Raw genomic sequence first — 15,304 nt, 5'->3', positions numbered from 1 at the left:
AAGATTATTTGTTACCTGAATATTTATATTTGAAATGATTTATTTCTGTATGTTTCAGATTATCGCCAACGGCAAAATGCAACAATGGATTCATTTAATGCAAAAAATAATTTGCATAAACATAAAAGTAATATATATTACATAATGATCAAAATATTTTACCTCTTAATACATTTTTCAGGATAATAAAACTAATTGTTTAATTTTAGGAAAATATAGAGGTACAAGAAGCGAAAAAAGAGATCAATTCAAGAAAACAATTTTTTTTTATTATTTTTTTTTTATTATTACATTTTTTTATGAAAAATCAATTCAAGAAAACAATAAACATCAAAAGGCGAACCAAAAAAATTTGGAAACTATGTTTTCAGCGAGGTTAAATGCGGCTAAAAAAGCATAAATATCATTGGAATTTGTATACTGTATTTTAAAGAAAAATTTACAAATAAAGTATACAAAGAAATGTAACTAGATACATTAGGATCAGTGAAATAAACTTCTCATAGCCCTTATAGTCCGTTATTCATAGAGTTTAGCAACTCTTCGATCACCCAGCGAACGTTTTTTTTTTTGCTAATTTTTATTTATTATTCATTAATTAATGTTCGAGTTACCCCTTAGGAGTACTTCAGCAAATATACATCATTCTGGTCACTTCATGTTCATTTCGGCATATTTCCGGTTCATTGCCGGTTATTTTCGGCCACTTTTGGATTATTTTGTATTTTTCCCGATAACTTCCGGTTCACTTCCGGACGACTTCCGGTCAACTTTCGGTCTACCCCAACCCCTAAGGAGGGGTAGTTTGAGGGACAATGTGAACTTATAGCTGGGCACTACCAGACACATTTTAATATAATAGAGGATTATTTTTTCTCTAATTATTACTGATATATTTCCGTATATGTATATCTACCTTTTCCTAAAATCTCAAGTGTAATAAAGCCTTTTTACGCCTGTAATCGAAGCACAAGAAAAACTCATTTTTTCCAGTTTTTGATTTATTACTGAAAGAATTAGTAGTCAAATCACTTAAAATTTTATTGGAATTAAGTTTGACACGTAAGCCATCAACATGATTTTTTTTCGTAAGGTTATGATGTTTAGTTTTAGAGATAGACACTTCATAAAAAATCACCTTTTTAATTATATCTGCGAAATAAAGCAGTCGATCGCGAGAACCAAACGAGGAAAGTAAGTAAATTTAATTCCTTTCAAATGCATTCTAACTGAATTATTTGTAACAATGGAATGATTGAAAAAAACGCAAAATAGTGTTTTTTTAAAAATCAAAAAATAGCCATTAAAAAAAAATTACCAAGAAAATAAAAAAGACCTGTACAATTCATATCTCAAAGAAGGTCGTTTCCTAAAAACTGAGAGAGGCAACGCCTGGTACTACTACCAAAAGAAGATAAACCACCTGTAGAAGCTGCCTCATACAGACCACTCTGCATAATGAACACCCCGGGCAAGATTTTAGAGCGCATAATCGGCGTTGAAATGGACCAAATCAAAAATGTAATTTATGATTTGAATCGTTTGACCAATTTTAATATTGAAGTTTACACTCCATATTTAGTTAGTATTTTAGATTTTAGTTTGTTTTGACTTTTCAATTTTAAATTGTAAATTGTATTGCATATATTGTTGGTGCATAATAATATTATTTGATAGTTATTATTTTTCTCTAATTATTAGTGATATATGTGCGTGTATGTATATAATTTGTTAAATTGCACACGTGTTCCATGTATGCGTATCCTGTCTTCAATAAAGTACTTAAATTGAATTATTAGATAAGTGATTTATTATAAATTAAAAACAAAAATTATTGTTTAAAACTTTTTCTATTAGGCATTTACTTTGTGAAATTTATTTTATTGTTACAGGTTATTCAATGTTTATGATTTTTCTAGCAGATACAATTATTAATTATCTTGTATATAAATGATTTTGTTTCATTATATCCAAAAATTGCATAAAAAATTGTTTACGGTTAAAATTATGATTAAAATATTGTTCTTATTTTAATTTTTATTATTATTATTATAGATTTTGATTATTATTATAGATGTAATAATGATCGTTATTTATGATTGTTATAATTTGCTATGTATAATCTAGTTACAATTTGATTAACGTTTACAATGCATAAATTACAATTTAGTAAAAGTATCTTATTCAATATTTGTTTAAAAAGTCGATTCTGTGATGCAGTAACCATATATCATTGAGTTAATGATGTACATTTTTATAATTTATATGTATTTTTATAATTATGAGGCATAGTGTTACGTTTAGAGCAAGCAAGATTTATCGTTTTAGACTTTGTGTTTATATGCGGTAGTTATATATGTATGTTATACACATCTACAGATATGTATGTGTTTAGTGAACACAAGAGTATAATAAAATTTCACCAATTTAAGATTGTAAGAACCATGCAAATATTAAATGTGTGTGTGTGTGCGCGCGTGTATATATATATATATATATATATATATATATATATATATATATATATATATATATATATATATAATATATATATATATATATATATATATATATATATATTATATATATATATATATATATATATATATATATATATATATATATATATATATATATTATATATATATATATATATATTGATAAAAGCAATATAAGTGACTTGCTGCTGTCAGCCATAGCAGGGCAGCACAAATTTTGTGTACAACATGACAAAGTAGTGGTTAACAAAGACAAGCCTCTACCGTTCACAGGCTTACAGGATACGGGCTGTGCAATAATATATTGTGATGATGCGTGTGCTTTTAAAAAAAGGAGTGATAAGAAAGTAACAGAATTACAAGATTCACGAAGACAAAAGAAAGAGATGGTTTAGTCAGAAAAAAGGTAAAAGGAGTAGTGTAAGGTAAGAGGAGTAGTAAAAAGTAGGGTAAAAACATTCTAAAAATTTAGTCTAGGCGTTGTACAGAATATCGTATATTCAGTATATACAGTGAGTTTGATTGAAAAAAGTTGATTCAAGCAAGTATGACATGTAATATAAGGTTTTTTAAAAATATAGGCTAAGCGTAGTGTAGAATATAGTATATTCAATATATATATATAACGAGTTTTAGTGCAAAAAGTTCGTTCAAGGAAGTATGAAGTGTAATATAAGGTCACTTAGTACAAAAATTAGTAAAAGTATGCGTATATATACATGGTAATGAGTATGATATTATACAGTTACAGTGCAAGTGTTTTATATAGTTAAAGTGAAAACAATTCATATTTTCTTAAGTTTTAAGGTTATACAGAGGGTTAAAATATCAAATATACGTATATATATATATATATACATATATTGAACATATATAGTCATTGTACAAGTATTTCATAGAAGCGAGTGTGGAAAGTTTAGTTTTTCAAGAATTTAGTATGGGTACAGTGAAGAAATGTCAGTTTCTACATTTATTGGTCTACAAAAGTATGTCTAAAAAGATGCATATACATGGTGATCATGTTGGACAAGGATCGAAGGATGTCGATTATATTACTTACGTACTCATCAAACACAATTGAGAACTGGAATGTATAAAGGATTAATGGATTAAGTTTCCAATCGAGCAAATATTGATAATTTTTGAATTGGAAAAATTTTGAATTGGATTGGTGAAAAAGTTAAAAACTAAGTTAAAAATTTTAAAAAACGATCTAATAAAAAATAATATTTTTGGTAAAGTTAAAGGTTTTGTTTACGTAATAGAATTTCAAAAGAGGGGATTACCTCATACATTCATATGTTATTATGGTTGCATACCAATGATAAATTTCGAGATACTGATCAAATTGATTCTATCATGAGTGCTGAAATACCAAATGAAAATGAATATCTAAGATTATACAATATAGTAAAAAATAATATGATACAAGGTCCCTGTGCATCACAAAATAAAAATTGTGTTCTTACTTATCTTACTGTGTTTTTGATATATGTATACATATACTTTATTTCTAATGAACTACGAGAAAAAATCACATAAATATAAATATTTATCATTATTTTATACCTATATGTAATTTATGTGAAATGTTTCATGACCCGGTCACTTTTTGTGAACCATTCTTTATCGAAAAAGTGTACTTAATTCTGATTTTTTTTTCTCACATGTAGGATTATGTATTTATGTTTGTACCACATATCTATCATAAAATAATTATCATCCCATAATGATTCACTAGTTCCGGTGAATTTTTACATAATTGCTCATTTTAGTGTTTTAACATAGTGTAGATTTAGAAATTTTTAATGAAAAATTTTGATTTTAATTTCAAAGGTGGTGTGTCCCCTTAATGTTTCGTCATTGATTTTTATGTTTTTTTTCCAAAGTTTTCTGTAATAATGTTGTAATGCCCCGTACACGATCCGTCGCGTTAAAAATAAATAAAAAACTAAAGTCATTCGACTGTATTACAAAAATCACGCAGGGCTTTTCCATTGCCCCTCTCTTTCCGTAAACTCTCCAGCTTACAGCCGAGCAGCCAGCAACGGCACAACAAACGCATACCAGCAGCATCGGCAGAGTGGGAGCAGAATGCGCACATAGTTATAGTTATGTAATGAGGGCGAGCACGAAGCGGCGTAGCGAAGCTCGCACGGATAGTGTGTATGAATGTGTGAAATAGAAGCGAGCGATGACGCAGCGGCGGTAAAGCGCGCGCATCCCCGTATGCTTATCTGTATCTAGGTGTGGATTATAAATGTGCGAATAATTTCGGCGGCTCAATCCGCGCTCTCTTAGTTGTCTATTAATAGCCATGCGCGGCCTATGGCTAGCCACCAGCTCCAGTGCAATTTACGCGAATAGTCTCTACTCAAGAGCAATTTACGCCTTAAGTAGATAGAACACTTAGAATTATTCAGACATTTCAAAAAATTGTAAAATTTCTTTGATTATAATTTGATAACGCAACTTAAGCGTTAAAAACTTATCTAAATTATAGAATATTTTCTATACTTATAAAATTCTCGCGATTTACTATAGATTTAGTAGATACGCAATTTAAAGTGTATCTACTAAAAACCTTTTGTAACACAAAGCATACTCGTTAATAAACCTTGTTGAAAAAGAATATATGCAATAATAATGCAATATTTCTACTAAGAAAGAATTGACTGAATATATTTATTATCTTATCTAAACATAATCAAAAAGATTTTAATATTGTAACATTCTTCCACTACCTGGTATTCCGGACCTCTATTATTATAATAATATACTACAACGTAAAATCAATTTTTTATTTATGATCTGTCTTCATAATTAAGATGCAGATCAGTAAATGTGAACTACTTTTCACAAAGCTTTAAATTCATTCACGCGCATCGGACTGAGAAAAGCGATGACCGTTTCAAAGTCTCCTTTTGATACCATATTAACAGGAATTTCAAATAATTCATTTTCTTCTTCATATAAATGTAAACGTTTTTCATCACAAACATGTATTGGACATTGTTTAAAATTTTTATCATTGTTAGATACACGAAGGTTTTGATTCAATATCATGCATCTAAAATTCGTCCATTAGTAGCTATACTTTCCTGAATTTTCAATAACTTTAATTTGTACTACCGTATCGAACTACTGGTAATGTTTGTCTGAAATCTTCTAAAACGAGCATAGATTTACCACCAAGCATTACTTTTACGTCGCATAAATCTTGAAAAAGACAATAAACTGCTTCAAACGCAAATTTTGATGTCATCGATATTTCATACCTTATTATAATTTGTACATATTTAAGTATTCTTTCATTTATAGAATTAGGTTTTACATCACATGTTGTACAGTCATTATTATTCAGCAGTAATTTAAATGTTGTATGTACTGTTCTTCCATTACTAAGTAAGTTCACTGCAATAACGGTCCAAGCAACACATAAAACTCGTAAATTATGTAATTTTATTCCTGCCCGCCGGGTCCATAAATAAAAATACACTTATCCTGTTTATAATTTTAACTTTCTAAAACTGCATCATATATATATTTTCGATTTTATTTTTCATGCTTAGGATTATACAAATTACTCTTATATTTCTCATATAATTCTCGTGCATTGATAAGGTTATGAAAAATACAAATAAAAGCAAACAATTCACATAGTACTGCCGGAAACGATATTTGTACTGCTTCTTGTAAACACTTGTCTTGCTATATCAGCTTCATAAAATGTGGGATATAAAACTCCGTAAACGTACGTAAATCTTTAAATGAGATTGGTCCTTTAACATGTAAAAGTAATAATCCGATGAAGTATCGTTCTCGTCTTTCGGATTTACTAAATACATCCTGCTTAATATTGGTTGATACAATTTTTTCTTTTGTTCCATGTTTTTAGTTTTTCGTCAAATGTGTGATGTATTGATATGTCAGAATACAAATAATTGCTTGCATCAAGATCAGTTTGTTTTAATTTTAAAAATGCGGTTGATGTGTTTTCTATTATTTTATTCTCAATTTTTTCTTTCTTTCTGTTTTCGAAATATACATCTATCGTTTGTTAAGCCGTTTCCTTATAGTTAAATGGGAATGCGTGCGTAATGAAATACATCTTTCTTTTTATGAGATGATATTTCGGATAAGTCTTATGTGTTTTTGTGGTGCTATAGATTAGTTTTAGCTAAAGTTGCGCCGTTTCGAAGTTTACATCAACGAATGCATGCGTGTCTCATATAACATATGCATCAATTAAAAAAGTGGCGGCGGACACGGACTTGGTGATGCCTTCATTGCTGCTACTGTTGCTGCTGCTATTGCTGAAAATATACATATTGTAGATGCCAAATGCAAACATGCGAAATTTCGCGTAAACAACATTCTAATAATCTGTGCATAGCTTTCAGAGGACTTAGATGTTTTGTATTAAGATATTGATTGATTTCATCTTATATTTATTCATCTTTTTCCTTACTTAAAGTTTGATTTATATTGTTATTATCTTCTTCAAAATTAATATCTGCATTACAAATTTTAACAAAAGCTCAATCATGACCTTTATAACAATATTTAAATAAGTATTTAATACATGGGACAGTTGAACATTTTTCTACATTAATATGACCGTTAAACTTAAATAATAAAAAAAGTTCTGTTGAAGAATAAAAGAATTTCTGTTTTTACAATTAAAGGCAGGCCTAAATATTTGCTAGGGTCTTTTTCCTACTCCGTAATAGCCTCATAAATTTACAATATCTCGGAAATAATTTCTCGTTATTAAACGTCAATGTGGTAATTAAACGATCCAAGCGAAATCGAGCGTAGGCACTAGTCTACACTGCGCCAAGGAAAGATACTATTATTAATGAGAGGATAGGCTAGGCTAATCGTGTAGACTAGCTTGCTGACTTATCCAAGCTAGTTATCTTAGCAAATATTAAATTATTATGGATAATATTTTCTGATATTGGATTATATTTATCAAATCGAAGCGCTTTTTTCTAATTGCGAGAGACAGAATGTCACACAATTTATCATCCTAGAAGAACCTACGTTTCCTTCACACAAATCCCTCATCGTACTGCTTATTCGTTGCATTTTTCTTTCCGTAATACTAAATGATCCGTACAAGCAACAGACGGGGTTTTAATCAAAGGTGGACTCTCTCTCTCTCTCTCTCTCTCTCTCTCTCTCTCTCTCTCTCTCTCTCTCTCTCTCTCTCTCTCTCTCTCTCTCTCGCTCGGCCTGTAAATATTGTTTTCTTTGTATAGAGTTTGCAGAACTAATATGCTACTTTCTATATGTGTACCAAGCATATATTTGAAATTGCTATATATTAAAATTATAAATAAAAAATAAATACTTTCTATATTTACCATTAATGTTATCACGATGTAACCATTTCCAAACTTTTGTAGCGTCTTTTTTACAGTATTTTATACATTGTGATGTTAAACTTTCTATGACAATAATTTTACATAGTTTATAACACTCGCAAATTTGTAAAGCCTTCAGATATAAACCAGCACTGCATAAAGCGGCAGCAATTTCTGATGGACCTAAAGAAATTAATAATATTTTGAAAATTGATTTAAAGTCCGAATAGCGATGGTTTTTCCACAATATACTAATATTCATGACTTAACCGTAGCATTGCCGCATTTTAAAGGTAAATCTCACTTATTATAGCGTTTTCAAGCAAAGTACCCTTTTCCTCGTAAGTTTCATTTTTGAGATTGCGGGAATAAAAAATTAAAAGGTTTAAAAGCTTTGTTATTCTAATTAATACCAATAATTATAAACAGAGCACAGCAGCTACACAGTTAATTCATGAGTAAAAGTATATTGTGTACTAGGGCATCAAGTGAACTTTTTTAAAACAAGTACAGCGACGACATAAGGTTAAAAATCCTATTTAGTAAAAATCTTGGCGCACACCATGATTTTTGCCCTACCTGTGCCAAAAATACGCTCTTGGAGAAAATAGTACGGGCAAAAGACAGACTATTTTGTTCTGCTGTAGAACAGCAAATAGAATCATTACAATGCCCTTTCTTACTTCATGCACTTCTAGTGCAGGTATTTTTAAAAATCGTGTACGCGATTGTATTTTCACGAGTGCATCGGTGTTTGTTGTAGTAAGACTACTAGAGGAAAAAGGCTGCAACTTTCATTGCTTCTTGCATTACATACTATCATTAAATTCTACACAACGTTGATGATACATATAAGTAAAAAGTTTAAATGCGGAGACGCGGAGCATGTCTTCTGTGATTGTTCGCGATACCCAATGGAGCGTGAAGAACTCAAATATTATTACCAGACTAAAGTGACATCAGAATCAATAATGACAGCTATGTTGACGTCGGAGGGTGGTTGGTACGCAGTAAACAACTGCGTAAGGACCATTCTCAAGAAGGTTAGAAATAACGAAAAGAAAAGAAGGAAAAGACAAGGCAAAACAGCCGAGCAAAATGTTTTGAGACGAAGGGCAGTAAGTCGTAAATACAAAACGCTCCTTACACCGATGCAGAGAAACGTAAGTCACAAAGTTGAGCTCTCACTCTTCTGTCCGATGCAGAGGAATGTAGGAGCTTAGGTTGAGTACCTTTAAGTACTCCACAGACCGATGCTGAGGAACGTAGGTCACAGAGTTGAGCTGTCACTCGCTTGCCCGATGCAGAGGAACGTAGGAGCCAGACTAACGTACCTCTAAGTCCTCCTTAGAACAATGCTGAGGAACGTAGGTAAACTGAGTTAAGCTCAGACTCCCTAACCCGATGCAGAGGAATGTAGGTGTCAGGGTTAAGTCCGACCAGAGGATGACCGCACGATGCTGCACGAAGTAGACGACTGAACGATGCTGCAGAAAGCAGATGGTCGGACGATGCAGAATTAAAAAGACGTGTTTGATTCTGGACCCCTAATCATCTTGGTGGATAAGAGATGTATGAAAATGTCAAACTTCAAAGGAGAAGCCAACGAGGCTAATTAGCGAGCCATATGAAAATATTGTTTAACGATAGTGCCTGTGGGGATCTAGTGTCGGAGGTCAACTTGCGCAAAGCTTGCTCTGCCTACGTCGCATAAAGAAAACCACACGCATACACATACATACATACATACATGAATACATACGTACGTACGTACATACATGCATAAATAAGGATAGGTTGGGTAGTCTGCCGAATACGGGAGATGAAGCGGAACACGCGGCCGCTTAGATGCTTCAAATGTCTGGGTTTTGGCCACATCGCCAAAAATTGCCCAGTAACTCAGGATCGCAGTGGACTGTGCTACAAATGTGGAACCGAAGGACACAAAGCCAGAGAATGTAACAACGAATCGAACTGCGTACTGTGTAAGGAACGTGGTGCAGAAGGGAAAAGTGATCATGCAGCTGGTAGTTATACATGCCCAATCTACCGAGCTGCAGTAGGAGCGCTAGATAGACCCAGAAAATGAAGATAGTACAGCTAAACTTGAATCACTGCGAGACAGCACAGGGCCTACTAATCCAGTACGCCCGCGTGGCAGAGGTTGACGTAGCCATTGTGTGCGAACAATACAGGGACTTAGACGAACCATCGTGGGATACGGACAGCACTGGCAAAGCAGCAATCTGGGCATGTGGTGACGTTGCTTTCCAGGAAAAAATGACCAACCGTGAAGAAGGATTAGTACGCGGGAAGGTAGCAGGTATAAATATTTATAGTTGCTACGCTTCCACTAACGCGCCAATCGAGCAGTTTGAACAACTGCTGGATCTGCTTGTACAAGATGCGGTAGGAAGAAAACCGCTACTAATCGCAGGGGATTTCAATGCTTGGGCCGTAGAGTGGGGCAGCCATAGGACAAACCAAAGAGGGCGACTGCTAGTGGAAGCATCCGCTCTACTAGACTTGGTGCTAGTCAACCAGGGTAGCACGTACACTTTTAGAAGAGGAGACACAGGATCTATTGTAGATCTGACGTATGTTAGCAGCTGTCTAATTGACACAGTTGACACGTGGACTGTGAGTGAACACTACACAAATAGCGACCACCAGGCCATAATAATGGAACTGGGTAAATTGAGACAGGGATCCAGCGAGAGTACAAGGACCAATAGAGTCGGTTGGAAAACGAAGGACTACGATAAGGAGATGTTTCTGCTTGCATTGGAAGGAATGCAGTTGATAGGATCGGCAAACAGTAAAGCTAAACAGGTGTCGGAAAATATCACCAGAGCCTGCGACGCTGCTATGCCGAGAAGAGTTCCCAACCGAAAACGGCCACCAGTATATTGATGAAACGAGGAAGCGGAGGCTGCCAGTAGCGAGTGTCACCGGACCAGGAGGCTGGAACAGCAGGCAAGGAAGAAGTACTATAGAACTGGAAGAGGACAGGGAACAGTGGATATCTGCAACCAAGAAATGAAGGACGCCAAGCGGAAACTAAAGAAGACAATTCGCGACAGCAAACTACCGTGCCTTAAGGAGCTACAGGACGAGGTCGACCTGGACCCCTGGGGTAGACCATATAAAATAGTAATGAAGAAGATTAGGAGAAGCTATGTACCCCCTCCTAAGTGTCCGGAATTATTACAAAGGGTTGTGACTACACTGTTTCCCAGGCATCTGGACGAACCGTGTATCACGGAAGCCAAGTTAAACGAGGAAAATATTCCCCCCATTACGACGGGCGAGGTGCTAATTGCCTGCAAGAGGATAGGAAACAACAAGGCTCCAGGATTAGATGGCATACCCAATATCTCATTGAAGCATGCTATCGAAGCCCGGCCAGAGGTCTTTGTAGACTTGTACAACTCATGTCTCAAAGAGGGGATTTTCCCCATGAACTGGAAGAAACAACGCCTAGTGCTACTACCAAAAGGCAAGAAACTACCCGATGATGCTGCAGCATACCGACCACTCTGCATGCTAGACACCTCGGGCAAGATCCTAGAACGCATAATCTGCGTCAGAATAGATCAGGCTATATAAGGCATTGGAGGACTTGCGGAACACCAATATGGCTTCAGGAAGAAGCATTCAACCCTGAACGCGGTAGGATTAGTGATTGACACGGCGCGATCAGCGATAGCAGGGAAAATATGGAACGGCGGAACAAAGGAGTACTGCGCCATCGTTACACTGGATGTCAAAAATGCATTCAACTCGGCGAAATGGAGTAAGATTCATGAGGCACTCCGTAAGCAGGATGTGCCTCTATATATAAGTAGGATGATGTCTGACTATTTGAAGGACAGAATCTTATTATATGACACCGAGAACGGCACGGAGAGTTATGAAGTAGCAGGAGGCGTCCCCCAAGGATAAGTGCTTGGCCCACCTATTTGGAACATCATGTATGACGGGGTACTAAGACTGGAATTACCCAAAGGGGCAACAGTGGTAGGCTTTGCTGACGATAATACAGTAATGGTGGTAGCGAAGCACAAAGAAGAAGTGATAGACATAGCCGAGGAGTCAATTCGTATAATACACGAATGGTTAGCAGAAGCAGGGCTAGAACTGGGTAGTCACAAAACCGAAGCTATCCTTATTTCTAGTAGGAAGAAGATGGAGACAATAACACTGACGGTGGGTGGACATGAGATCGTTTCTCAACCGACCATCAAATACTTGGGACTACTTTACACTACTTTAATCACGATTGATGCCAAATGTAGAAGAGCCAACTCAGAAGCGTAGGTTACTTAGCTAGTGTAACCACATCGATTATGCTATACGTAGCCCCAGTATGGGTAGATGCGATGCGGGTGGAATCGTATACACGAAAGTTGACTACCGTGTATAGGCGAAGTGCACTAAAAGTGGCGTCCGCTTACCGTACTGTTTTATAGGTCGAGAACGCTCGAGAACGCTCGAGAACATGGAGAATACTCGATATTTAATGTTTTTGAAATTGGTTAGGAATTTAGGTAAATAAACTTACTATTTTAGAGCCACAATGATAATGATTATGAGGGCTCTAGAGAGAGGAAAGCCTTGCGGCATAAAACATCTCTCGAAATTAAATTTATGAAATACAAGATAATTTTATGAACGAAAATAAGGTGTGGATCGATGTGTATGTTAGGAGTGCGATATGCGTCTCGGACCTTGCGACCGCGTCGAACGAGCGGGGAGCACGTGACGTGTCTCCGGCTGGTCTCGGTGACCGCATGAAAGGGATGTTCTGGATAGGAAGGCGAGAGCTCTCGTCGCGTCGGCAATTCTAAATCCTCGACTGTAACAGGAGTCGCAGCGTCAAATTTTGCGAGAATCGACCTGGTCAAGCGCGCGCGAGTTGGTAAGATTCAACGAGTAAGAAAAATAAGATTTGTTTGAATTTGCAATATTCGGTTAAGGTGCCTGCTCCGAGTTTCAGATCTCTACCAGGATTGAACTGAACCTCAGTGCTGACCGAAACTAGACTGATTTTAGATTTTTCCGTTGGTGGCAAATTACCTCGGTCCTCCTCCCCCGATTCCCCATCCCAAGCGTCACAGCGGTCGGGAGAGAGAAGCTGAAGCGGGGCTGAACCCGTCTTAAAGTACTCGGCCGTGCTTGAATTGGGGGTGCGTGCACGATCGCCGTCGGGCCGTTGCGCTAGCCGACGGCGAGCGGGTTTCCCCAGACCCTCATTAGCGCTTGGCCTTTGCTGAGCCTTTCTATGGTGTCGCTTACGTGAGGCCGTTTGGTTTTGCAGGAAGACGCGTAATGACCGGAGAGGACACAATTGAACGGTGGTATTATAGAGATAATGCCGATATCTCGATATCGTGTTTAGAAAGATGCGTGCGAGACGCGCCAAATGCGACGAGAGCGCCAGTATCCGCGAATTTCCGTGCTTACGACGGAACACGTACGGTATCGGACGATGCTGTCTGCATTATAGCAGGCATGTCACCCATTGACCTTTTAGTGTTGGAAAGAAAGGACGTATTCGAAGGCAGGAGACGATTAAATGACAAAAGCCGGAAAGAGATCTGGGATGCTGCAAGAAAGAAAAAGATAGCTAAATGGCAAAAGATGGGACGATATTGGCAAGGGGCGATGGACCCATCGCCTTATACCAAGGATAGAAGACTGGATTGGATGAAGACATGGGAAAGTTAACTACTACCTCACGCAGTTTTTGACCGCGCATGGATGTTTTCGGGCGTACCTGCATCGGTTCAAACTAGACGACCGTACGAACTGCCCAATATGTTCAGATGCAACAGAGGATGTTGAGCACGTCCTTTGCGAGTGCTCACGATATCAGCAAGAGCGAGAAGAACTTGAGAGTTATCTTCAGACCAAAGTAACCCCTGAGTCGAATATGACGGCCATGCTGACTTCAGAGGATGGATGGTGCGCAGTCAGCAACTATGCAGCAGACATTCTCAAGAAAGTCAGAAAGGACAAAGAAGACAGAAGAAGACGAAGAGGCTGTACGTGTGTTTGCGCAGAAAATGAAGGATGTCTATAGTGATGACGACCACATTAACCAGAAGAGGACGAAAGCCTTTCGCCCCCCCCCCCCCGTCTCTTTTTCCGAGAGAGAGAAAAAAACCATACATACATACAATGTATATTATTTACTAAAGGCGTAAAATGGGCTATTTTAAACCAAGTGTGGAGTTTGCAATACGAGGTCAAAAAGTTTACTTAGCCCTTGGCGAATACCATATTTTTTTGTACGCAAGGAAATATGTTTGTGTTTTTTTTTTAAGCATCAAGTGGGGCTGACGTGACTATTTTTTGACGCAACAACTACGCTCTTCTTCAAACATTATAGGAAAGTAAAATTCGATTTTTTTTCTGCAAAAAATAATTAAATAATATAAATACATCAAAATCAACACTTTTCAAAAAAGTGCGCAACTAGTATATTATGTACCAAGGGCACAAAGTGGGCTTTTTTAGGCTGAGTGTGAAGTTTGCAGTACAAGTCAAGGCGAGTTAACCCGAACTGAAGGCGAGGGCGTTTACGAGCCGCAGACGATTACTGCAACCACACGAGGCTAAAAAGCCCACGTATGGTGGCTCACTGATTTCCCCGTTTACACACACACATATGTTAATAATCATACACACACACACACATACGTATATTTTATATTAACTATTGACCATTTTCTTCAAAATATTTTAGCATGTATGTGTGTGCTGTGTGTATTTTTTTATATGGCGTGGGCATCAGAGAAATCTCTGCGCAAGCGGACCTCTGCCGTGCAAAAAATGCCCACCAGATAAAAAAAAAATGAAAAACGTCCGCTAACATTTTTTTTTTGCCCGTCGGTGTGAAAAAAAGTTACTTTAGTCCCGCTTAATAGGTCAGAAAAAACCAAAATTCGTCCTTGTGTTACAAAATAGTATCTTGTGTACCAAAGGCGTAAAGTGGGCTTTTTTTAGACCAAGTGTGGAGTTTACTGTAAACCACACAAGGTCAAAAAGCCAGCTTATCCCTTGATGCACACCATAGTTTTTGTGACACATATGGATTTTCACGTTTTTGATGGATATAAAGCAGGAGTAAAATGGCTTTTTTTACACGGCTACTACGCAGCCATAATTATTTAGAAATTATAGTATTATTGTTTATTAACATTTTCATTAATTAACACAAGTATTAATATTTATTAAAATCCTTAAAATTTTTAAAATTCAAAAACATTCTTCAAAATTTTCAAAACTCTTTTTGCAGTTTACAGCAGAATTTCGACAGCAGGTAAAAAAAGCAAGCAGCGGTCTAAAACCAATTTTATTCATGACTGTAATAGCCACTTTATTCCCGGAGAAGCAGGACTAAAGTAGCATTTTATTCCTTCATTTTTT

The 15,304-nt window shown here is 36.1% G+C and overlaps 1 protein-coding gene across 11 annotated transcripts in view; it reads right to left on the bottom strand.

Annotated features, from left to right (window-relative positions):
• The window catches only part of LOC100678509 (nuclear pore complex protein Nup160 homolog), a 311,275-nt gene that overhangs the window by 134,775 nt on the left and 161,196 nt on the right, over nt 1-15,304 (bottom strand). For 10 of the 11 annotated variants that reach the window (XR_004345105.1, XR_004345104.1, XR_004226940.2 and 7 more), the window contains one exon: nt 7,871-8,053. The exons of the other annotated variant lie outside the window; for it this stretch is intronic. Coding sequence is in view for 6 of the 10 variants with exons in the window: in XM_031925542.2 (XP_031781402.1) it covers nt 7,871-8,053 (183 nt within the window). In the remaining 4 variants the exon portion in view is untranslated. The remainder of the gene's footprint in view (nt 1-7,870; nt 8,054-15,304) is intronic. 11 annotated transcript variants of the gene reach the window in all.

This window comes from Nasonia vitripennis (genome assembly GCF_009193385.2).
Source record: "Nasonia vitripennis strain AsymCx chromosome 1 unlocalized genomic scaffold, Nvit_psr_1.1 chr1_random0002, whole genome shotgun sequence".
Lineage (NCBI taxonomy): Eukaryota > Metazoa > Arthropoda > Insecta > Hymenoptera > Pteromalidae > Nasonia > Nasonia vitripennis.
This window is presented reverse-complemented; position numbering and strand designations above follow the sequence as displayed.